The sequence below is a fragment of the Neoarius graeffei genome, chromosome 27 (assembly GCF_027579695.1).
Source record: "Neoarius graeffei isolate fNeoGra1 chromosome 27, fNeoGra1.pri, whole genome shotgun sequence".
Taxonomy (NCBI): Eukaryota; Metazoa; Chordata; class Actinopteri; order Siluriformes; family Ariidae; genus Neoarius; species Neoarius graeffei.
In genome coordinates this window covers 52,548,821-52,574,116 of record NC_083595.1, presented here as the reverse complement: position 1 = coordinate 52,574,116, position 25,296 = coordinate 52,548,821, and the positions used below count along the sequence as shown (strand labels likewise).

At 40.6% G+C, this 25,296-nt stretch overlaps 1 protein-coding gene across 3 annotated transcripts in view; it reads right to left on the bottom strand.

The window, feature by feature from the left end:
- The window catches only part of phkb (phosphorylase kinase, beta), a 123,414-nt gene that overhangs the window by 22,306 nt on the left and 75,812 nt on the right, over nt 1-25,296 (bottom strand). For 2 of the 3 annotated variants that reach the window (XM_060911641.1, XM_060911639.1), the window contains 11 exons: nt 18,435-18,490; nt 17,466-17,559; nt 11,414-11,497; nt 10,414-10,518; nt 10,194-10,276; nt 10,007-10,097; nt 9,525-9,583; nt 8,364-8,526; nt 8,173-8,254; nt 7,674-7,731; nt 807-897 (listed from right to left, as the gene is read on the bottom strand). In XM_060911641.1, the coding sequence (XP_060767624.1) occupies nt 807-897; nt 7,674-7,731; nt 8,173-8,254; nt 8,364-8,526; nt 9,525-9,583; nt 10,007-10,097; nt 10,194-10,276; nt 10,414-10,518; nt 11,414-11,497; nt 17,466-17,559; nt 18,435-18,490 (966 nt within the window). Of the gene's footprint in view, nt 1-806; nt 898-6,556; nt 6,648-7,673; nt 7,732-8,172; nt 8,255-8,363; nt 8,527-9,524; nt 9,584-10,006; nt 10,098-10,193; nt 10,277-10,413; nt 10,519-11,413; nt 11,498-17,465; nt 17,560-18,434; nt 18,491-25,296 lie in introns of all 3 variants that reach the window. The other variant, XM_060911640.1, reaches the window with a different exon arrangement.

The window sequence follows — 25,296 nt, the reverse complement described above, 5'->3', positions numbered from 1 at the left end:
TTTCTTTCCGTTACTGTAGTTGGTCTTTCACGTTTCATTCGCACACTCACGTCCTCCATTTTTCTCTCCTGTTTCAAATTTGCATCCCACAATGCCTTGCGTGAACGGGGAAAGCCTACCACGTGATGTGATGCATGACGTAGTATCTTGAATTGGGTCATGGTGAAGCAGGAAAAAATAGCGGAGAATTTATGCCCATGTGGAGATAAATTCTTTAACTTATGTTTAATAAAAAGCTAATAAAATTGGAAGTCTGTGATTCGAATTCAGTAGCTTTCGGTCACTAAACAAAAATAATTGGGTGTTGGGAAAATTCTTTTTATGCCCTACACTTGAAAAATCTGAAAGGCAGTCTAGCTTTAAATAAAAAAAAAAAAAAAATTAGACAAGGCTGTGTTTCTACATCGCTTTGATAAACTACTTGTATAGTTTTATGACAAATTTGCGAGACGTCTGAAATGTAAACTAGTTTAGAAAAAAGAGGATGGGATTTATTTTAAATGTATTACCTAGCTATTTTCAGCTGTTCACTAATGCACTACCTCCATCACCGTATCGTCTCACCCCGAACAATAAATCAGCAACATTAGCGGTGTGATAAGCTGCATTAGCAGTGTAGAGACAGTTAGAGATTTAACGTGAAACATGCAGTTCTGTAAATTTAGCGAAAAATACATACATGAACAACATACAAATGACCAGTGAACATTAAAATGTTTTTTTTTTTTAATACACAAGTTAAAAATCCTACCACTATGAATGTTTAAACTTGGTTCTTTGACCTCCTGGTTTTGGTTCCCACTTACCTGCTTGCCATGCACTAAAACACTAGTAATACTCGGCGCAAGGCTGTCCACTAGCTTAGTTAAGAGACTGGCAGCGAGACGGACAACGGACCTGGTGAACAGAAACACATCCCACACGGGTTAACACTCACAGCCTGTCTGAACAGGAACAACAACAGGCCTTAAAACAGCAGGAAGTTGTTCATTTAATACACTGGAGTGAGTCAATTATTTGTGTCAAATTGAGTATTTGTGAAATCTTTTGCTTCTTTTAATACTGCATGTAGAGATGGCAGTGATACGATATCTAGGATTAGTATCGATACAAAAAAAAAAAAAAAAGTTCAGTCTGATTTGAGGAATTGGTCCGATCCTTTAACAAATGGAAAAAAAATTTGAATTGGATGTGGAAGAAAATTTAACTTTGTTTTTTTTTTTTTCCCCAACAGGAAGTGCTTATACACAGACAGGTGACTGTAGTTCTTTGTTTGGATTGATTTTATTACCGTACATCTATACTTTATTATATTTGCAGTGAAAGTGGAGGAGTTTAACTGAATAAAAAAGCTGAAGGTCTGTGTAACTCATTTATCAGCAAAAATATGAAAAGGAACGGGGGGGGGGAATCAGATAGGTATTGATATCAGTGATACTCAATTCCAGTATCGATATCATTATCAGGAAATAAAAAATGGTATCGTGCCATCTCTAACTGTGAGTAAGAACAATTAGCAAAATTGAACACAACTTCAGATCCTGAATTTTAGGACCTGTGCTGCTAAAACAAGTTGATGTCTAAATTGCAACTGGTTTGGTGCAAGAATTAGTATTCGTAAACGATCCTGAAGTGCCATTATTAACTTCCTGAACACTTTATTATGAGCTTTATTTACACCGCCATCACAGGCTGCTCGCTGTCCCTCCGTCTCCTCGCTCAGCCATGCGTGCATTTTAATAACTGGCCAAATTAACGAGCGTTCCCTACACACACTGCCTTCACAATGAGCCATTAGCATTCTCAGGTTCGTCCCTCAGGCAGGACGCAGCGCTGAATGACAAACGCGCAGTGGGAATTCTTGTCCGACTGTTCCTTCGTCTCAGTGAACGATTCTCAAATTATACCTTTAAATCGTATAACGGACTCCAGCATAAGTATTTTAATGTTCACTAATTTATGAGATGTAGACATATGTGCTTTTAGTAGAGGACACATACATACACTCAGAGCTGGGCGATAATCTCAGTTTACACACGCCGACTTAGTGAGGCTATTTTTAAAAAGTATATACACTATATTGCCAAAAGTATTTGCTCACCCATCCAATTTATTGGAATCAGGTGTTCCAATCACTTCCATGGCCACAGGTGTATAAAATCAAGCCCCTCGGCATGCAGACTGTTTTTACAGTTTGGAGCTGGCCCCTTCCTCTTACAACATGACCAGTGCACAAAGCAAGGTCCATAAAGACATGGATGACAGAGTCTGGTGTGGATGAACTTGACTGGCCTGCACAGAGTCCTGACCTCAACCCGATAGAACACCTTTGGGATGAATTAGAGCGGAGACTGAGAGCCAGGCCTTCTCGTCCAACATCAGTGTGTGACCTCACAAACGCGCTTCTGGAAGAATGGTCAAAAATTCCCATAAACACTCCTAAACCTTGTGGACAGCCTTCCCAGAAGAGTTGAAGCTGTTCTAGCTGCAAAGGGTGGACCGACGTCATATTGAACCCTATGGATTAGGAATGGGATGTCACTTAAGCTCATATGTGAGTCAAGGCAGGTGAGCGAATACTTTTGGCAATATAGTGTATATCATATCACTGGATAGCTTGATAGTGGTGTAACCAATCAGAAAACAGGAGGCGGGGATTATCATACCGGTTACATAAATAAGTGTAATTTGGTCTAACACTATCGATATTTTTTTTAACTTATTACGGTATATATTTAATAAATATTTGATATGTAAGCTCTCAGCAGGGAAAAAAAAATCCCTCTTTGATATAAAAAAAGTGACTCGTTACTTCTGTTTTAATTCTCAGCATTTCCTAAAATACTGATCTCATATCTTTTCCATATCACCCAGCTCTCTTGTTCTATATACACACACAAAAAATTTAAATAGAATTAAATGAATAATCATAAAAAGGAGCAATGGGGACGTGGCGAGGGCGTGAAGCTCAGCACGACAATGAACACGCTTCACTTAATGAAAAAGATGAAAAATTATACATGCAAGTTGAATTAATTTTTTTCTCTTTGATTCCCATTCTTCTTTAGTCCTTGACTATCGCTTAATCTCTCCATCAGTTTTCCAAAGCTACAATCTTTCCTCATAAACTGCGTTTCCCTGATTATTATTATTATTATTATTATTATTATTATTATTTCCAGAGCTGCCAACACAGAAGAGAAGTAATCTGCAGGTCCCAAGTGAAATGCAAAAGACATGAAGTACATTTTGAATACGTAAGGAGAAATGTCTCACGATGTAAACATGCATCACACATTTTAATGGTTTTTAGTCAGATTTAATGTTGTGGAACGGCTGAGAGTAAAGTTAATTCCTGTTCTCACTTGTGTTATATCTGCGTTACAGTCAATCCCTCACCAGTGTGCATCCCTCTCTTTAAATAAATAAACAGCTTAACCTGACATTTTACGGAGAAACAAGAAAGTGTAAACTGGTGAAGACTGGTTTCATACGGTGGCCTTGAAGGGCAAATCACTAAAAACACAACAGCAAAACCAAAAACACAACCACAAAGCAGAAAACGCAACGACATTCACTTCTATGGGAAACGGTAGGAACCTGCTAATGACAAGGATAGTCACTGACTGGATGAACGCACTGTCCGTTTTTTTTTTTTTTTTTAACTGGAAGGAAATGCACCACACATGCCATTTGGTCTCAGGCCTCACAAATGGTAACGCAACCAGGACATGAGAATACGGAATATCGGGAATTATTATCCATACAGGACACTTTTTCGATGGAATAAAAACACGTGTTCTATTCCCTTCTAGCAGGTTTCATTCATTTGGTTTGATAGCATGCAATATTGTTAGCATATCGCTTATCCTACGTGTATTACGTCACTCTACCCAATCATACTTGCCAACTTTTCAAAATTCTCATGGGGGAGAAAAGTGCGTGAACGACATTTTCAATTGGATGAGGGTCTGATGCGCGGTTGAAACGATAAAAACAGTGGATCCCAATTAATTGCAAACCATTTGAAATTTATACAATTAAAGAGTTTTTGAATTGTTGATATTGTTCTATCAATTCCTATAGGTTATGGGATTCATGTATCAGGCCTGAGACTGAGAGCTCAGAGTGAAAAATCTGAAATAATACTCGTCTTGAATTTTAATATAATAACAATGAAAGGGAAGTCTTAAATCAGATTTTTAGCTGAAAAATCTCCTGCCTGAATATTGTATCCATACAGAGACCCACAGAAAATAACAAGTGATGCTTTAGAAGAATGTTTATCATTTCTTCAAATAGTCACAGTGAATGAAAGTATTATTGCATTGCATCAAATGTGTTTTCCTTCTGTAAGCTCATGTACAAATACAGAGAACTATAATATCATATATAAATTACATTTTAATAAGATTTAACCAAAATAGTAACAACTCAATTAAATAAATACTGCACTGTCTTAGTGCGACTAAAATGCATCTCTCTCACTAAACACTTTCCAACAGAATTTTTAAAAAGCGCTAGAAATCCGATCAAAATCCTCTCGGAATGCAGCGAAGGAATTTGCTCATTTGCAAACTTTGACTGAAAGTTTTCAAACAAAATGTAAAAATGGCACTATAAATATGATCATACTATCAAAATATATTCCACAAAGAAATTCACTCGAATGCAAAATTTTAGTCCGACCAAAACACACTCACTAGTAATCTTTCACTTAAAACCTCAAAACTCGATCAAAATCACTTTACAGATAATTCACTTGTAAACTTTCACTTAAAACTTTTTCAAACATAAATTCAAAATAGCACTAAGACACTCCCACACTATTCAAATACACTCAACAAACACATTCTGTCATGCAAAATTTCACTAAATGCTTTAGAAGTTGTACAGTTTGTTTCTGAAATGGTACGGAAGACTAGTTTAATTTCACACTCAGATGTCCATTATATTCTGATTTAAGGTATCTTTAACTTAAAATGTGTAACTGGCTGGTCGAACATTTGCTTATCCATGGAAATTCATTCTCCCATGCAACCTGGGATTTGCATTCATATTTTTGCCGTGTGGTATTGGGTTTAGTGGCCATGATGAACGACTGCTTGTAAAAAATGTCGGACAGCCTGGGTGAATCCTACATTACAGAAGTGACTGTCGTTCTGTTCACTGATTGGTTAAAAATCAATTGATGTCAGCAGTGTTTCTCATACGATTCTGATTGGACATAATCTGGAGTATTTTTAACTTGGCGGTCGGGATTTCCCCAAGCCGGGAGATTATCCAGTTTTTAACAAATACAATCGGGAGGCGGAGGCTGAAATCGGGAGCCTCCCGCCGAAATCGGGAGGGTTGGCAAGTATGCCCAATGGAGAATGAGCGTTGAATACAGTTTACGATACTGCACAAGACATGACGTCACACGTCAGAGACGGAAAACTTCCGTCCTAGCGAGCGACTGGGACAATTTGTAAATGAACATGGCCACCAGGTTTGCTTCATTAAATACGAAAGCTTTTGAGAATTTTGAAAGACGCGCTGAACACCCGAAAGGAACGTGTCTGGATAATAATAATATTGGCTGGCTTTTTTTCGTAGTCTATCAGATAGATTCCATTCAGCTAGCATGATATTGAATGGGTTGAAGACAAGTTTCACCATCATGCTAGCTGAATGGAATACATCTGATAGACCACTCAACACCAGCCAATATTATTTAAACATGTCAAAGGCTACTCTTTGATAATGCGATGTCTTGCCCTAATTGTTGGAAGAAGGTTGCAGAATACATACTGATGAACTTCTGCAGTGCTTGTGGTTACGAGCTTCGAGAAATTTGCGTGGAACTTTGTCCATATTCCTTTTTCCTATTATTTCTGGTAGAAATCAGTCGTGTCTTGTTTTCTGCTTGGTGGTTGTGATTTGCCCTTCAGAGCCACCGTAGTTTTCTGTTAAAGCTTCCTGATAAGTTTCTCAAAGTGCTGTGACTGTTACAGAGTGCTGACACTGGTGACTCCTTACATAAAGGTTAAATAAATATCTCTTAAACAAACAAACACAAGTTAGCACATCAACGATCTTGCTTTGTTAATCAACACATTTCTAAAATATGTTTATTGGGACAAGATGAATATTATTAACATGAAATGTGTGGAAAGGGGCGGGGCTTCGATCAGAGAGTTGAATACACCTACACAAGTCACTGCAGTCATTCTAGAGTCACAGGCTCATCTGACAATTTTATTGGGGAGAAAAACATTGAGTGATTTGTGAGTGAAAACTCGTATCAGCGTACTCCGTCCGAGCTCCTACACACGTCTGTAACGGTTGGCAGGTCTGGTTTTGTTAGCTTCAGGTATTGATCTAATATACACAAGAACCCAATAATCACAGGTGGGAATTGATGTAAAATGCATCATCATTACCACCACTGCTGCAGCTCATCAGTGAAGCGTGCTCTCCTGTTAATGAAAAACTTGATGTTTCACTCACAGGTTCGACAAATACAGTGTAAAATGAAGCATGCAGAAGCAGCGACACTCTCACAGCGCGTTACCTGTTTACTGTGGACCAACAGGGTTGTTATATGAGGAGCTATAGAACTGGCGAACTTCCGGGTAGCGGCTGCTGCGCAACGCACCGCCATCCTACGCCAGGTTAACATGTTCGAAAATTAATTTCATTTTTACAGGAGAGACTGAGATTTCAATGAAAAGACAGAAAGAACAAATAAGAGAAGGTAAATGTTGACACATGGTGATTTCATGCTAGTGCCTCGAACTTTCCTGTTTTGTGATTTCCAGCTCCATCACTTGACTAATAAAGGGTGTGATTAACTAATTAGTTAATTAGTTAGTTAATTAAACAAACAATAAATGCATTGTTATAAATGTAATAGTATGTGTCGCACTGTAAAAGAAGCCGCTTGCTCCTGGATAAAATCCAACGTGTTTATATTTATGTGAGCAGGTGCTTTTTGTTTTAATGTTTTTTATTAAAAAAAAAAAACTTTCATATCTTTTCAAAAATATGCACTACAGTTTGAAAGTGATCAATTTACACATTTAAAATGTAAATCCTGAATTTATAGAGATTTCTGTAAAGCTGCTTTGTGACAATATCACAAATAAAACTGTACTGAATATTGAACTCACTGCATTAAATAAAACAAACCCTCCAGTATTTATTATAAATGTTTACGCAATTATTATTATTATTAGAAATGGACGAAATGGCTGAATATACGATGTTTTGTGCACCCTGACCCTCACACCCACATGCAGTTCTAGGACACGACTGTACAGAATCTTTGTACGCTGTAGCTTTAGTTTCCCTTCACTCGGAGACCCAAACCTGCTCCAAGCTCCACGAAGACATGGTGTGTGAAGGTTGGCGTGAGGAACTCGAGCGTCCCGCACAGAGCCCTCACTAATGAACTCACTAATGCTCTTCTAGATGAATGAACACAAAATCCCCACAGCCACGCCCCAAAATCTAGTGGAGATCCTTCCTGGAAGAGTGAAGCTTACTCTGACAGTTAAGAGGGAATAAATCTGGAATGATGGCATATAGGTCTGATGGTCAGGGGGCACATACTTATAGGCAGCATTAAGGCTTTGAGGAAGAAGTTAATATTCAGTTGTGTGTGAAGAGAAGAAGTAGTGAAGTCTGACCAGAGTTTCCTGCTGCCTGCTCTCCTGTAGATCCGCTCCATCTCGGCCTTCAGGAACTCTGAACACACACACACACACACACACACACACACACAAAAGAGCAGTGAGACAAGATTACTCATCTTTTCTACCACAGCACAGCTGAGTTCTTGAATCCGATTGGTCAGAAAGGGGTAATTTATTTTTTGTAGAACAGCATGGTCCGGATTAATGCGCTCACTCTAATGCATTACTGTTTCCATAGCAACAGCTGATTCACAGGAACACAGTATTGCAGATGCTCCACATCATCTAATCACCGGATATAAAAATGTTGTGTTTAACAAAGAAAACGTATAAATTACTGATGTGGTAAAGTTTAAGGTATCTGTCGGTCTGTGCATCTATTTATTTATTATATAGACGCTAACGCATTTATACGTTAGCTAGACACAGTATAAGCATGTATATTATAAATGTGTGTGTGTGTGTGTGTGTGTGTGTGTGTGTGTGTGTGTACCATCTTTGCTGAAGAAGTCTGGCCCTTCTTTCTTCAGGAGAACGCTAGCGAGCTGCGCCTGGCTGGCGAGACAGCCACAGTCCTGACAGGAAACACACACACACACACACACACACACACACACACACACATTATAAGACAACGCTACATCACTTTAATCAACTCCGCTAAATGATTCACGCGAGACTCACGTTGAACTTCTGCAGGATCTCATGTGTGGATTTGTTCTTCCACTCTTCGATTTCGATCTCGGGTTGCTGCTCGAGGTCCGAGGCGTTCGGCGTACTCGATTGACGCTTCACCTTCGAGTGTTTGGGCAGCTCCAGCTCCTCGAAACTCTTAAACTCGGAAATCCTTCAAAGAGGAGAAACATGAATCACAACAAGGAATTCGATTCGGATTAGAGTCCACAATCCAATGGCAAAATATGACCGTATTGGCCCGAATATAAGACGACCCTGAATGTAAGACGACCCCCCCTTTTCCAAGTTCATCTTTGGGGAAAAAGTTTTTTGAAGACCAAATGTTCATTCATATAAAGCGTATTTATTTCAAAATTCTGTTTAAAATTAGAGGCTTTTGTTTTTCACATTTAAATAGAGGTCATTTCAGTCTCATTTCCGTGAACACTTTTCATAGAAGTAAAAAAAGAGGCTAAACTGCAGGCTACTAGACAAGCCAAATTAAAACATTTAAATTGCATTAATTCAACAAATTTGTCAGGTTTAGATTGAAAGTTCATAAACTTCAGAATGTCAATGCATTAACTTCCCATAGCCTACGGGTATATGGAATAAATTTGCAGAACAGTGCAAATGCTTTAAACAATGCATTAAACAATACATTAAGGTTTACAATAATAAACAACTGAAACTATGGAAAAGGTAGTTTGCTAAATTACAGCTACTCAGCACAGAGATCCTCAGCCTCACTTTGCTCACTATCACTGTCCTCACTTTCACTTTCGTTTTTGGCGGCATTTTGTCTAGTCCGCGAATTTAAGACGACCCCCCTTTTTAAGAGCTATTTTTTACAACAAAAACACCGTCTTATATTCGAGCCAATACGGTACTTACGACTAAAAATATAAAAATGTTATAGCAGAGTGAAGCTCCATACTTAAGAGAATATGGTACTGCATCGATGGTTCATATGCTATAATAATAATAATATTATTATATTTCGGTTGATTTTGTGCCCTTGAAAATATTTTGCTCATAAACTCATCAGGAGCTCCACTTTTAGGCAGTGACTAAAAATATTGCACACTAAACTCGTCTCAGCTGATTCCTTTTTTTACATATTATTATTATTATTATTATCATCATCATCATCATCAGGCTGGTTGTTACTCTGCTTCGTTGACGCGCAGAAAATCCAGCTGTTCAACCATAGCTCCGGAGATCAGAGTCTACACACACACACACACACACACACACACACTGTTCAAGTACCAGTTCAAGACAGATTAAAAATACAAACATCATCATGGTTATTATATCAGCACTCAAACTTAAATCAATTAAAATATTTCTTTTTTTTTTAATTTGCTTAAGGAAATAGACAAAAAACAGTTCACACTTTACACAATTACAGTTAAAGATATTGAAAGTGTATAAAAAGAATATCACAAGAGGGTTTATATCCCTGGTCATATTCATCCTTATTAATCACGTACTGGATTAATAGATTAATCACTAATTGGATTAATCAGACATTAAATTGCATTATAATTTAAAAACATCACCACTCATAAACATCTCATTTTTGTCCTTATATCATCTGGACATTGTTTCGGACTAAACTTCCAGGTAGAAAATATTCAGGAGCTCACCTGAAGCCTGTCAACATGAACTTTGACCCCTCCGATATTACCCTTCTTGAACGAGGCCAGCATGTCCAGTACGGGGTTGAATCGGCTCCCCCTACAGGACACCGAGAGACATTAAACAGTTAAAACCATAAAAGAATGAAAAGCTGTACATTTTAATGAGTGCGACTGGTTATAAAGCGAGTCGTACTTGATGTTATCCTCTCTGATGAGAACGAGGAACAGCGGGCGGCCCGGCATCTTCCAGCACTGCTTAATGAACTGTAAGGCGTTCTGTACACACACACACACACACACACACACGTGTCTGAATATAATTCTATATGAATATAAATGATTTTAGTTTAGCATTTCTTGAACAGATCACATGACCCAAATCTTTGGCCAGGTGTGACATCACAGCAACTCACCTTAATGTCATCGATCAGCAGCATGACATCCTGAGACAGGTAGAAGTCGCTGAGGTCAAAAACGATGGGGTAACACACCACGGTCTTCCCCAGGATGCGATAAATCTGACAACACAGAAGCATGTTCAAAATGTTATAAGAAATAAAAGCACAAAAAAAAAAACCACTTCTTGCACTTTTGCACCAGCATCTATGAATATGCAAATTAGGAACATGCCCAAGTCCACCTCTAACAGCTTAATATGATTAAAATTAGCTAACTTGGTTAACTAGCTAGCTAACTGCTTTTAAACGATGCAGCAAGTAATACACTGTTACCATAGCAACCTCATTTAGTGTATAGGTTTCAGGGTTGAACATTTGTGTGAACCTCTAGTCTGAGACGTGATTGGTACAAGGCTGTGAAGCTTATTAATGACATCACAAAATGAACTTGTACGTAGCTCCGCCCCAAATCAGTTTAGATCAACGCACAAATCATTAGCAGCAGCTGTTAAAAAGGAGTCACAAACACCAAGCTTTTAGGTTCAAGGAGACTTTAAATCGGTGTGTGTGTGTTACTCTACTAATAACTGATTTTATCTTGCCGGGTCTTTTCTACACGGCAGACACACTCAGAAGGACAAATGTGTTACCTCAGCATAAAGCCGAAGTGTAAAGATGAGGACTGCGGAGTTCCTGCTGTTCTGAATAATTTATCAGAACGCATGTAATAAGTGGGATGAACTGAAGCACAGTGTTAAGTTTATGGATTTATTTCACCTTCTGTAGTGTTCTCGTAAGCAAAACGACTGCTGAGGCGCTCTGAAGCGGTGTTGCTTCGTTGTTGCTATGACAACCACATCCGTTTAAAATAAATAAATAAATAAACAAAAAGGCCACAGATGTCTTATTTCACTGTAAACTGTAATATGCATTACTACAGCTTTTGGACACTAAGCCAATAACCTGTGTGTGTGTGTGTGTGTGTGTGTGTGTGTGTGTGTGTGTGTGTGTGTACCTTACAAGTCCCAATGCAACCCACTGGTCTCTCTGGCCGTCCACTTAGCCCAAGCTTCTGATTGATGGCCAAGAAACGATACGCCTGGAAACACACACACACAGTATGTGCAAGCCCAGCGTGATACAGACTGTACACAGACTGCAGGATATACGAATCGATATGAGCACACAATGCAACACACACACAGGAAGTACAAAATAATGTGCATCAGTTGCCCCCTAAAAATGAAAAGTTCCTCCGATCATGATGCATTTTTGTTTTTATGTTCCTTTTGGTAAGAAAACACACTGGGTGAAATATTTTGACAAAATTCAAAAGTTTAATGGTGGCACCAGGAGCTCAAAGTTATGGAAAAAGCTGCTATTTTATGACAAAATTTCGATCACTTTTCATGAAACATTATGGCACCTTATAGAGTATACCAAATATCTTAGATCCACATTTTTAGTACATATTCTAAATATATTATCAAGCACAGTTTGAGTTTTAGCTGTTCATTGAATCATTGTTCAACTACTTTTAAACAATACAAATGTATTATGAATCACATTAATGCTTCTCAATCCCTTGCAAAGGTTCTTAACATGATCTCTGGGTCACAAGAAATCAATAAATGGAGTCCAACATTGTGATTCAAACCTTACGCGAAAACATAAAATAAGCGTTTTTTGGCAAAAAATGAACCTCATGGTGCCACCATTAGACTTTTGAATATGGTCAAAAAATTTTACAGGATGTCTTTGTTGGTGAAAAGGAACACCCAAACAAAAATGCAGCAGATTTTATGAAAGTGAGGGCAACTGATGCACCCTAGTGCAGGGCTTTTCAAAGTGTGGGGCGCGCCTCCCCTGGGGGGCGCCAGAGTTCTTCAGGGGGGGCGCAACGTGAGGAAAAATAAACCAGAATAAGTTACTATTGCAGACATTTAGCGAACTTCAGCTAGCCTTTGCCAGAGACAAAATGGATCGATTTTTAGTACCTAAAGCTACAGTGAGTGAGGAGACACAGTCTGGGCCAAGCAAAAAAAAAAAAAAACAGAGCCGCCAGGATTTCGCGATGTTGCGATTTGCAAATTCAACCAATCCCCGCGAATTCAGGGCGGTGTTGCAATTATACCCAATCACCGCAACTTTCCCACAAATTTGACCAATCGTTGGCGTCGTCTTGAGGTGACGTCGACAAACATGCGCCGCAGTGTTGCCAGATTGGGCGGTTTTAAGTGCATTTTGGCCGGTTTTGAACATATTTTGGACTGGAAAACGTCAGCAGTATCTGGCAACACTGCATGTGCAAGACATGTTTACAGTGAAGGACTGTGTGCGCTTTACATTATTTTTTTTACTTAATACAAGAAATTAATGGATGCCAATATTTTTGCCAAAATGGTATTTTATTTTCCATTGTTTAGGCAGCTTCAGCATCATACTGTGAGATTCTGTTCAAATTGTTTTTTTCTTCTATGAAGCCTGAGCCATTTATTTTATTAGTTTATAATTATTGTTTAATTTAGTCTTCAGGAGAGACTGCCTGCACACAGTACTAGTATTAATAGTTTTTTTTCTTACATGAAAGCTGAGGCATTTATATTATATTTTAAGGTAACTTCATGTTGTGCTGTGAGGTTCTCTGCACTTTAACTTTTGAACCAACAGGTGCATTTGGATAAGTAAAGCCGATTTTTCTGCATTTTTGTAGTCCTGGTCATCTTTTATATTGGTAAAGTTGTTTATAGGACCATTTCTCAGTGTCTTTGTTTTTTTTTAATCAATAGTTTTTCAGTAATAATTTAATATTTAACATATCACTCAATTTTAATCACAAAAAGAAAATCGCAACAATTTCTCGCAACTTTCACTTCCTCCCGCAATGTAATCGCAACAAAAACCTAAAAAACACCGCAACTTTCATCGCAATTTTTTTGGAAAACCCCCCGCAACATCAGACATTTTAGCCCGCAACAATCACAAAAAAGGCCGGCGGAATCCTGGGGGACTGGAAAAAGAAGGAAGTATGACCACGATTATTTAAAGTTTGGATTTTCATGGACTGGATCTGAAGATGCTCCGCTGCCAGTGTGTTGTCTGCCAAGAGGTGCTAGCTAACGATGCTATGAGATGTTTAAAATGTGTAAAACAAGATGTTTTAAAAAGCACAGATGTTTAAAATGTGTAAAAGAAAAAAATAAAAATGTGTACAACAACCATTTTTTTTTTTAAATACGAATGGAACATTAAGTATAGCAACGACAAAAATTGTAAGGGGGGGGCGCTGTTGTTTATTTGCTCTCTGAGGGGGGGGCCGACTCTCCCACACTTTGAAAACTCCTGCCCTAGTGCATAAGGATCACACACACACACACACACACACACAGTGAGAATAGACAAACTCATTACCTAAAGCGAAATATAAAACTGGTACTTTATGGACATCTGGAGGATGTAAAAGCGACATCCACTAGAGGGCATATCAGAACCACACGCCCGCGTCCCTCTGATCTCAAAATTGAACCATCAAACTTTTAGTATTTTCATGCACAGAGATGTGAAACACACTGACAAGCTCTTAAAACTTTCCACCGTCGTCGTGATCCGTGTCTCAAATCAAAAACTCTGACCTTGCATTCAAAATCCACGAACAGTACGCAAAATAGTCTTCAAATCTATCAAAAGCTCTATGTGAGAGGTTTTTAAAGTTTAAACACTCACCTTAACAGAAAACCGCTTTGTGTTAGTACTCGATAACAGTCTAGAATAGACAGACAAGTATGCGATTTGAGACACAAGGCTGGTTGTTTAGTTCGCAAGGGACACAGCGTCAAGATACTGTTCATTTCTGAGGATGTGCGTAAGTGATGTGTCAAACGACTGCAGGAAACATGCACCAGCCATCTCGGGTACGTGTAGGTTACAATTCCCTTCCACAGAACCTGAATGCTTTTCTACTCATTACACTCCATCCAAAGAGAACAGAAAGACAGAAGGGGGGAGAGAAAGAGAGAGAGAGAAGCGAGACAAAATGAAAGGCAGAAAAATAGAAAGAAAGACAGAAGGATGGTAAGGGGAATGAGAGACACTTGGTCTGAGTCACACTGCTGTATAAAATCTATATTCTGTCATCATAGTTCTGCAGGGAGACCTGTGTGTGTGTGTGTGTGCGCGCTTTGCTTGATGTGTATGCTGTTAGAATTTGTGATGGCATTAGAGCACCACTAGATGGAGCTGTGTGTCTCTGGGACAACTCTCTCTCTCTCTCACACACATGCCCCTTTTCCACCAAAGCAGTTCCAGGGCTGGTTCGGGGCCAGTGCTTAGTTTGGAACCGGGTTTTCTGTTTCCACTGACAAAGAACTGGCTCTGGGGCCAGAAAAACCGGTTCCAGGCTAGCACCAACTCTCTGCTGGGCCAGAGGAAAGAACCGCTTACGTCAGCGGGGGGGGCGGAGTTGTTAAGACCAACAACAATAACAAGACCGCGAAAGATCGCCATTTTTAAGCGACAAGCAGCCGCAGCTGTACAAACGCGAAGTCATCCATTATTATTATTGTTGTTGTTGTTGTTGTTGCTGCTGCTGCTTCTTCCGTGTTGTTTTTGCTTCGATATTCGCGCCAAGGTTTATGCAAACGTAGCGACATAACTGACGTATACAGCGACGTAATGACGTGGCTTCCCTTAACACCCCGAGCTATGGAAAAGCAAACTGGTTCTCAGCTGGCTCGCAAGTTGAACGAGTTGTGAACCAGCACCGGCCCCGAACCAGCCCTGGAACTGATTTGGTGGAAAAGGGGTAACACACACCATGAAAAAACTGCCAGGAAACACAACACACACCTGTGTGTGTGTGTGTGTGTGTGTGTGTGTGTGTGTGTGTGTGTGTAAGATGTTGCACTTTAGCAGCCTGATGTGTGTCGAGTGAAAGTATCAGTGGTGATGGTGGATCTGAGAAAGACAGATGGATGTGTATCAATGGTACAGGTGTGGGCGGGTCTAAATTGGACAGATGGGTGTGTCTGAGTGGCGCAGGTGTGGGCGGGTCTGACTTGGACAGGTGGATGTGGTGAATTGGGACACATCGGTGTGTCTAAGTGGGATAGGTGTGGATGTATTAAGGTGGAACAGGTGCCTTGGAGTAGGATGTGGCAGATTCTGTATTTGAGAGGGACAGGTGTGGGAGTGTCCTTCAGTGGAACAGGTAGATGTGTGTTTGTTGTTGGATACATTTTATATCAACGTGGACTTTTATTCAACTCTTATTATTGGTGACGGGCATCTTGAGTAAGGAATGCTGGAGTCGGACAGATGGGTGTGTCTGAGTGGCACAGGTGTGGGCATACCTTAAACTGGAACAGGTGGGCATGTCTGAGTGGGACAGGTGTGGGATCATCTTTGAGTGGGACAGGTGAGGATGTGTATTTAAGTGGCACTAGTGTGGGCATGTGAGTGGGACAGGTGTGGGATTACCCTTGTGTGGCACAGGTATTTAAGTGATACTAGTGTGGGTGTGAGTGGGACAGGTGAGGGCGTGTATTTAAGTGGTGTTAGTGTGGAATTATCTTTGAGTGGGACAGGTGAGGGCGTGCATTTAAGTCACACGAGTGTGGGCGTGTCTGCATGGAACAGGAGCGGATGTGTCTTGAGAATGTGAATGGGACAGGTGTGGCCTTGTCTTTGAGAGGGACAGGAGTGGACACACCTTTATCGGAGTGAGATTTTGTGGGTGTGTCTTTGAGTGGCAGAATTATTTCACTCAGAAACTGACGAGGACACAAACTTGGACACTGAACTGTACACGAGTGTGTATCCACAATGACTCCACTCTGCAGTGAGAAGGAGTTGAAGTGAGGGAAGTCTGATGCCTAAAGACACAGTGCTCATGATTGAGCAGATAATTAGCAGGCTAATGTGCTGGGTAATCATTAGCCTGAATTCCAGGCGCTGATATACAACCCGCTATCGGAATTTCTGACTGAACGTTTTACCCAATGAAAATGAACACGCTCTATTTTCAGCCCTTTCCATCAGGCTTCGGCGCGGTCGCTCCTGTTCCTCATCCAACTGCCCGGTCTGTCAATACGGCTTCACTTTTGCAGCTACAAATTTAATACGTTTCCATAGTAACAGCTCAATCACAGGGATATAACTAAACAGATATTTTTAAAAAGTATGTAATCATTTGGTTGATGTGAAATTGTGTAAGGAGGTTTATTTAAATGTTCGTGGAAGGAGTCTCCAGTGTCCGCGCTTCTCAGTGACGTTTCATAGCATTAAAAGGTAAGTAGAAATGGATAAAAAGTATGATGTTCTTTAATACATTAAAAAAGTAAATGGATGGAAAATTGCTATTATAAAAGGAATAAAGCACTTGGGGATAAAATATTCTGAAATCCTTAAAAATACATAACTCCAACTGGGCTGCCTTGTAGGATTGTGTGTTTTGTGGCAGCCATGTTGGTCGGCGCGCATCGAGACTCAAACTCAAGTATATAAAATCAAACCCAAAGATTCGGTTCATGAAAGTTTGAAAGTTCATCAGGTTCAAAAGTTTGTCTGCTGGTTACTCAGCAGACAAACTTGGGTGTCACGGTGGTGTAGTGGTTAGCACTGTCGCCTCACAGCAAGAAGGTTCTGGGAGTTTGCATGTTCTCCTCGTGTCCGCGTGGGTTTCTTCCGGGTGCTCCGGTTTCCCCCACAGTCCAAAGGCATGCGGTTAGGTTAATATGGGACGGCCTTGGGCTGAGGTGCCCTTGAGCGAGGCACCGAACTCTCGACTGCTCCCCGGGCGCTGTTAGCATGGCTGCCCACTGCTGTGGGTATGTGTGTGTGTTCACTGCTCGCGTGTGTGTGTGTGTTCACTGCTTCAGATGGGTTAAATGCAGAGAGGAAATTTCACAAGTGTGTGATGAATAAAGATGTGCTTTCTTTCTTTTTCTATCTTTAGTTTAGCAGATCATTTACATTAAGGAATGATTCTGCACTGTGCATGTGCGCGCGCACCCGGTTCGATTGATCACACAGCCTCATCTCCTACACTATTAATTAATGCTGTAAAATACCTTCACGAGTTCCTGCTGAGGCCAAATCTGAATGGGCTCCACCTGCTGAGGGGTCTGAGTCTGAATACCGTACGTGTTCAAGAAAACCTGCAACCTACACACACACACACACACACACACACACACGTATATTTCAAGCTCAATATATAGATTTATTGGTCAGTACACTCAACGTTTTCATTCATTTCTAATTTCTCAATGTGGAAAAAAAAATTATATGCAAACGAAATACGAAAATAATGTCTTGTATTTCTCCATTTCAAAATGCACGAATGATCCTGAAAGACCTGATCTTTAATGATAGCATCAACAATGACTTAGTAGCCAGACTACTCAAGAGTTAGCAAGAAGAATAGATTAGTTTCACTTTAGTGCCTGAAGTACTTCTATTATGATCATTGTGTGATTTAAAAAATAAAAAAATAAAAAAACAAAGGGGGGGGGGGAGGCGACAATAAAGGGGGACAATATGGTGGATGGATAGCATAATGTTCCAGGTACTTCAATTTAAGAATATTTTAAATCATCATTTCAAACATTCTTTTCTATGCATGTTTATCCCATTTGATTACATCTTTTATGGAAACAGAACAAATGCACCGAAATGTCCTGCAGTGGCATCTGTTTCATATTCGGATTCATGAATATTTAATTTCCAGGCTTGGTGTGCAAATAGAAACAGTTAAAAATGAGTCAATATTTTTATAATGAATTATTTACCTGGTTGGAGTGTGGCAAGAGAAACAAAAATTAAATAAACTGTTTCCTCATTTTGCCCCATGTTCATTTCGAAAGTAAAAACAAAATCAACAACCTACACAGACCTGTATTGTACACGGTGTTAATTTTTATTTGCGGGCGCCAATATTTCTGGAGTATAAAAAAAAAAGAAAAGAGAGGGGGAAAAAAAGAATAGAGACAAAGAATGAGCAAGAAATAATACAAAAAGCTTTAGACAGATGGTTGTACCTCTGACTCTCGGCGATAAGTGCCACGTGGATCACCACATCATTCTCGATGGGACCCTACAGAGAACAACAACAACACACTCATCAGATTTCCTTTCTCGCCTTCTCACTCTCTCTTTCTCTCTCTCTCTCAGTGGAGCGTGATGATGGAGAGAACAGCGAGTGTTTTTTCCTGAGGGATAAAACGTCTGACATTTCAGAGCTCGCCAACATCAACAACACAGCTGGGGATGGAGTAACGAAGAAAGAAAGAAACAAAAGAAAGAAAGAATACAGAGGAATGATGGAAAATGAGCGGAGAGAGGAAACAGAAGGACGAACTGAAAGAAACGATAAAGAAACCCTCATTTCAGCTCACTGGCTCTCACAGAAGTTTCATTTCAGCAGAATAATGAGCTGCTGATTGGTGGGTTCGTCTCTGAGCTTCGGAAAACGCTGTTAAAAAGAAAAATCTGGTCCAAAATAAAACGTACAAAAGGTCCTCCTTCCTTACTCCAGCTAACAAACATTAGCGCTGTGCAAACTGCATGTCCACATCACACAAATTCATCTGTACGGACTTAAACATTCGGCTAACACAATGCTAAGATGGTGTCAAGAACGCTTCATCACTTCTTATTCGCCAACGATAGCCTGCTAGCTTAAATCAGCTAACCTAACGGAATTATAAAGGTTCATATTATTAGCTCGCTGGACAGCAATCCTGAGAGAACTTTATAACATTTTCCACAAACACTAGCTATAATGTGCTAACCTGACCGGATTTCTCACATATCTTTATAATTTTGATAAAAACCTGACAGGATTTATGAGAAGATTTCAAGTGTTACATTCATAGAAGTTCATAATCTGCACTGCTAACGCTAGCCAGCTTGCCAACATGGCCTGGGTCTCTCTGAGAGTCATAAAAGTCATGTACCTGTTAGCGGTGCTGCAAAATGAAATTCAGAAACATTAGTGATCAAAACTGTCCTGGCTGATCAAATCCATCTGGAGAACTTTTTAGTGAACATTTATTTAAAATGTTTTAAAATCCGCTCATATGTAATCACTAGCTAAAATGCTAAATGATACACCTGTTAGGAGACCACGATCATGAAAAGCTAATATGCTAAAGCATGGTGTTATTTCAGCCATTTTGGTTCATTTTCCCTGAATATGTCTGTCCACACACACACACGGAAGGGGCAAGCGTGGCAGACAAAAATCCTGTCAGGTTAGCTCATATTAGTTAGCAAGTTAGTTTAATTTATCAATATAATTTAAGAATCTAGTCAGAAATCCCATTAGATTAGCCTGTGTTAGCTAGCTGGCCAAAAGATGATTTGAAAAGTTATTAATATAACGTAAAACAAGTTCTCAGAAATCCTGCCAGCTTATTTTATGACAAGACTAGCCAGCCAGCTATCAGGTTAGCACCATAGTTAGCACACTAGCTGGCTAGTATTAACATAGTTGAAATATAACTTCTCATCCTCTCAGAAATCCTGTCAGGTTTTTAACCGAAATTTTTAAGATTTACGAAAGCCCTTAAAAATTACTGTCAGGTTAGCATTTATTAGCCAGTTTAGCTTTACGTTTTATAAAACGTCTTTCTCACAATTCCTGTTCAGCTAGCTAACAGTATCCTAATTGGAAATTCTTCTACAATTCTTTTGGTACATTTTAGCTACCAGGCAAAGATGAACTTTTTTTTTGGGGGGGATATGCCTTGGTCATCTTACGATAGCCAGTTATCTAGTTAAAGAACATGAAATGTTATGCTTATTACTTAAAACTCCATTCAGAATTGCTGTCAACTTCGCTAATATTAGCCAGGTACATATCATTAGCTACGCTAGTGGTCAAAATTGATGTTTATGAAAGTTCTCTCAGAATTCCTGTCCAGCTCGCTAATGTTATGAACCTTTATACATACATTATAATTTGAAATTCCTCTACAATTCATTTCATTTTAGCTAGCTCATGTTAGCCAGCTAGTTAGCGTTAGCAGTAAGGTACGTGAATTCTCATGATTAATACCTCAATCTCCTTCAAGAACTGTTTCAACTTTGAACATTTATGAATATATGGAATATAATACATAATTAGCCCATGTTAGCTAGCTTGTTATGTTAATAGTTATGAATATTACAGCGATGTATGTTGTCTGGAAGGTACGACGAGGCTAATGTGCATCATTACCAAAAATCTGTTGTGTTTTATGAGAATTTTTTTTTGAGTCAGAGATCTGATAAATGTGCTGTGTTGCTACGCTAACACATCCTGTTATTTGTGGAAAGATTCATTTAGCTTCTTTTCCGCTGAAAGTTTTGATGAGTCGAGGGCTAATAATTTAAAACCAAACCCAAACAAACACACCCCTGTGATTGGTATGCTCATTTGTCCTCATACGAGGCTTTAATAACGGCCTCCATTTTGTCTGAGAGAAAGAAAAAAAAAAAGCAGGACTCCGTTTTATTGTCCCGATGCTATTAAACGCATCTGTGTGTGAGCGTGTGTGTGTGAGAGAGTGAGATTGCCTCTGATTAATTGCTAGCAGATGCAAAACAAAAACAGAGGAAATGAGCTTCATTAGCATGCCACTAAAGAGCCCGCTTGGAAATTAAAAAAAAAAAAAAAAAGATTAAAAAAAAAGCGAGCTGTACAAGAGATTGGAAATATTTGAAGTGATGGACAGAAAACAAGCACGCGTTTCCATCTTTCTGGAGCGTCGCAAATGTCACAGATGTGCCGTCCCAAGTGTTTTAATTAGCGCGGTGGCCATTTTAAGAAACTTCTCAAAACACCTGAATGCACAGAGCTTGTTTTAATGAGACTACGAATAAAATGTGTCACTTTGTGGAATTTCCGGACCGTGATATTTTAAGCAGCTCAAGGACCATCTGTATTACCCATAATTCTCAGTTGTGACATGCTCGTGGACTGGATTACAAAGAGGTGTTTTTTTTTTTTAAACTGTCGTGTTGGGCGGCACGGTGGTGTAGTGGTTAGCATGGTCGCCTCACAGCAAGAAGGTCCGGGTTCGAGCCCCGTGGCCGGCGAGGGCCTTTCTGTGTGGAGTTTGCATGTTCTCCCCGTGTCCGCGTGGGTTTCCTCCGGGTGCTCCGGTTTCCCCCACAGTCCAAAGACATGCGGTTAGGTTAATATGGGACGGCCTTGGGCTGCGGTGCCCTTGAGCGAGGCACCGAACCCCCAACTGCTCCCCGGGCGCTGTTAGCATGGCTGCCCACTGCTCTGGGTGTGTGTGTGTGTGCTCATTGCTCACGTGTGTGTGTTCACTGCTTCAGATGGGTTAAATGCAGAGAGGAAATTTCACAAGTGTGTGATGAATAAAGTTGTGCGTTCTTTCTTTGAACAGGGAGACGTTTGCAAAACCCAGACTGTGCTAATAAATAAGCTAGCAAGAGTTACAACAAATGAATGATTGAATCAAAGAAAGAAAAAGACACAAAAAAACCCAAAAATGTTAGCTCGCCATTTATTGTGTAGCTAGCTGAATCCTTTTTATAAGGTCAGGTGAGTCAAGAGCAGAGAAAACTTAAGATTGTATTTCACAGCTCCACTATATTCACAAGATTAATGGAGGTTATTGTGAGTGTGTACGACCTCTACTAAGCGTTTCCCCGAGGTTCAGTGTGGCTCAGTGCAGACGATTCGAGAGACGTTTTTAGAGAACGCTGCTAACCTCCCCCACACACACTCCCTGCTCTCACGGGGGAGCCAACGAGAATGACTAAACGCACGGCAAAAAGAGACGACAAACACTTGTGTATCAAGAGGAATACACAGAGCGTCAGAGTCAAAGGGTTCACAGCGCAAAGTCATTTATCTAAGATGTGGAGACGACAGTGAGATGCATCAAATGAGGAGAGACTACACCGAGGAAGTGAAACACACCAACAAATGTGGTAAAGATGCACACACAAGCTCCTCAGAGAAAAAAAAACAACAACACATCCACCAAGAGCAGCACTGTATTACACAACAGTTAGTTCTGACCGTGCAATCTGATTGGTTGAAATGTGCTCGCCAAATATCTATCATTGCCCTGACCACAGGTTGCTAAGCAACAACAATGGTCTTGTTACACCAAGCGGTTTTGAACTGTTAAACTCGTCTCGTCTCGTCTTCTTCCGCTTATCCGGGGCCGGGTCGCGGAGGCAGCAGTCTAAGCATGGAAGCCCAAACTTCCCTTTCCCCAGACACCTCGGCCAGCTCCTCGGGAAGAACACCGAGGCGTTCCCAGGCCAGCCGAGAGACATAGTCCCTCCAGCGTGTCCTGGGTCTTCCCCGGGGCCTCCTCCCGGGGGGACATGCCTGGAACACCTCCCCAGGGAGGCGTCCAGGAGGCATCCGAAAGAGATGCCCAAGCCACCTCAGCTGGTTCCTCTCGATGTGGAGGAGCAGCGGCTCTACTCCGAGCTCCTCCCGAGTGACTGTGCTTCTCACCCTATCTCTAAGGGAGCGCCCAGCCACCCTGTGAAGGAAACTCATTTCGGCCGCTTGTATCTGCGATCTTGTTCTTTCTGTCATTACCTAAAGCTCATGACCATAGGTGAGAGTTGGAACGTAGATCGACCGGTAAATTGAGAGCTTCGCCTTTTGGCTCAGCTCCTTCTTCACCACGACGGACCGGTAAAGCGACCGCATCACTGCGGAGGCTGCACCGATCCGCCTGTCGATCTCACACTCTATCCTTCCCTCACTCGTGAACAAGATCCCGAGATACTTAAACTCCTCCACTTGAGGCAGGACTTCTCCACCAACCTGGCGAGGGCAAGCCACCCTTTTCCGGTCGAGAACCATGGCCTCGGACTTGGAGGTGCTGATTCTCATCCCAGCCGCTTCACACTCAACTGCAAACCGCCCCAGTGCATGCTGAAGGTCCCGGCTTGAAGAAGCCAACAGGACAACATCCGCAAAAAGCAGAGATGAAATCCTGTGGTTCCCAAACTGTTTATAGAAATTTGCTTTGGAAGTCAGGTGATCTTTGGACAATATCTCATCTCATTATCTGTAGCTGCTTTATCCTGTTCTACAGGGTCGCAGGCAAGCTGGAGCCTATCCCAGCTGACTACGGGCGAAAGGCGGGGTACACCCTGGACAAGTCGCCAGGTCATCACAGGGCTGACACATAGACACAGACAACCATTCACACTCACATTCACACCTACGCTCAATTTAGAGTCACCAGTTAACCTAACCTGCATGTCTTTGGACTGTGGGGGAAACCGGAGCACCCGGAGGAAACCCACGCGGACACGGGGAGAACATGCAAACCCCGCACAGAAAGGCCCTCGCCGGCCACGGGGCTCGAACCCAGGACCTTCTTGCTGTGAGGCGACAGCGCTAACCACTACACCACCGTGCCGCCTCTTTGGACATTATAATTTATTTAATTAATTTTTTACTTTAACCATTTTATGCAGCGTCCACTGTCATGGACAGTCAATCCAAGTTTATTTATCCATCCATCCATTTATTTATTTTTTAATAAGATGTAAAATCACCTCCAAATTACTTGAGAACTTTAATTGAACATAGACTATTATTTGGATTTCTGTTGTCGTTATAATTGCAGCATGTCGCCAGAGTAAATTTATGCATAAATTCTAAAACAACAAATTAAAATTATTTTATGCCAGACTCACCAGTGTTGACTTAAAAAAAGAAAAAAAAAATTTAATCAAAACACTTTGTACATCAACATTATTATTTCATAAATATATAAATTTATTTATACACCGTTTTATCCTTTTAAAAACAAAAAACCCCACATTTAATTCGTACACAAAGACAATCCGCTTAAAGAAAGTCAAAGTACTTTAAAAACATCGAACAAACCCAGAAGTGCTTATAAATAATTTAAACATGTAAAGAGTAAAAATATAATCCGCTCCCACTTTCCAGAAATTCCTTTCAGAAACAGTTTTCCAGGTGACGCCCGGATTACATCTCCACATCCTGCTAATAAACTGAAGACAGCCTGAGATGCTGCTTGCTGTTGATCATGCGACGCTGTCCTGCCACGGAGATCAAAGTCAGAAACAAAACTCGCCCCGAAAACAGCAATCATCAATAAATAACAGCAGCAAGGCCTTTTTTCGTCAAGTCAAACAGTCCACTTGGGCTAATCTATTTGTATGCAGAGCGGCATAAAAAGCTGGCGAATGAATTTGACAGAGCAGAACGTGATTTGTGAAAATGGAGCTCGGTCGGGAGTACCCGCATGACCGGCCTAATGAATCAGAGCCTCACACAAATTAAAAGCACTCAGATGTGACACGACAGAGACGACAGAGCCCCGAGGGACGAACGGAGACATGGACGTGTGACATAATACAAACTAAAAGCTTACTGCACACACACGCACACACAAAAAACAAAACCCGCACCCAGATTCAGTATGTAGCATTCAGTATCCTGAATATACCCGGATGTCCAGGTCCTCCAAAGTCATCTTTCATGGACAGCATCCCATAATGCATTACATTTTCCAAATAAATGCAATGAAGCTGCAGTTAAGAAGCAAAAACAGCCACAATACCAAGTACTGACAGCCTTTTCTGTCGAGTGACCCCACTTTTATAGGTGCAAGTGCATTACATGGCTGAGAAACACGTTTCAAAAACAAAACAACAACAAAAAATAACCTGCAGGACCAACTGGAGTGCTTATTTGTTTACACAGGCCTCGTGTCAGTCAAGTTAGAGACACTCCCCAACACCCTTTCACTCCGCCCCATTTCACTGCGTCTGGAACAAAACGTTGTTCCTTGAAAAAAGTTAACAAGTACGCAGCAAAACCAGAAGAAATACAAGATCAACTGTGAGCGACTGCTCACTTACGTACCGTATCCC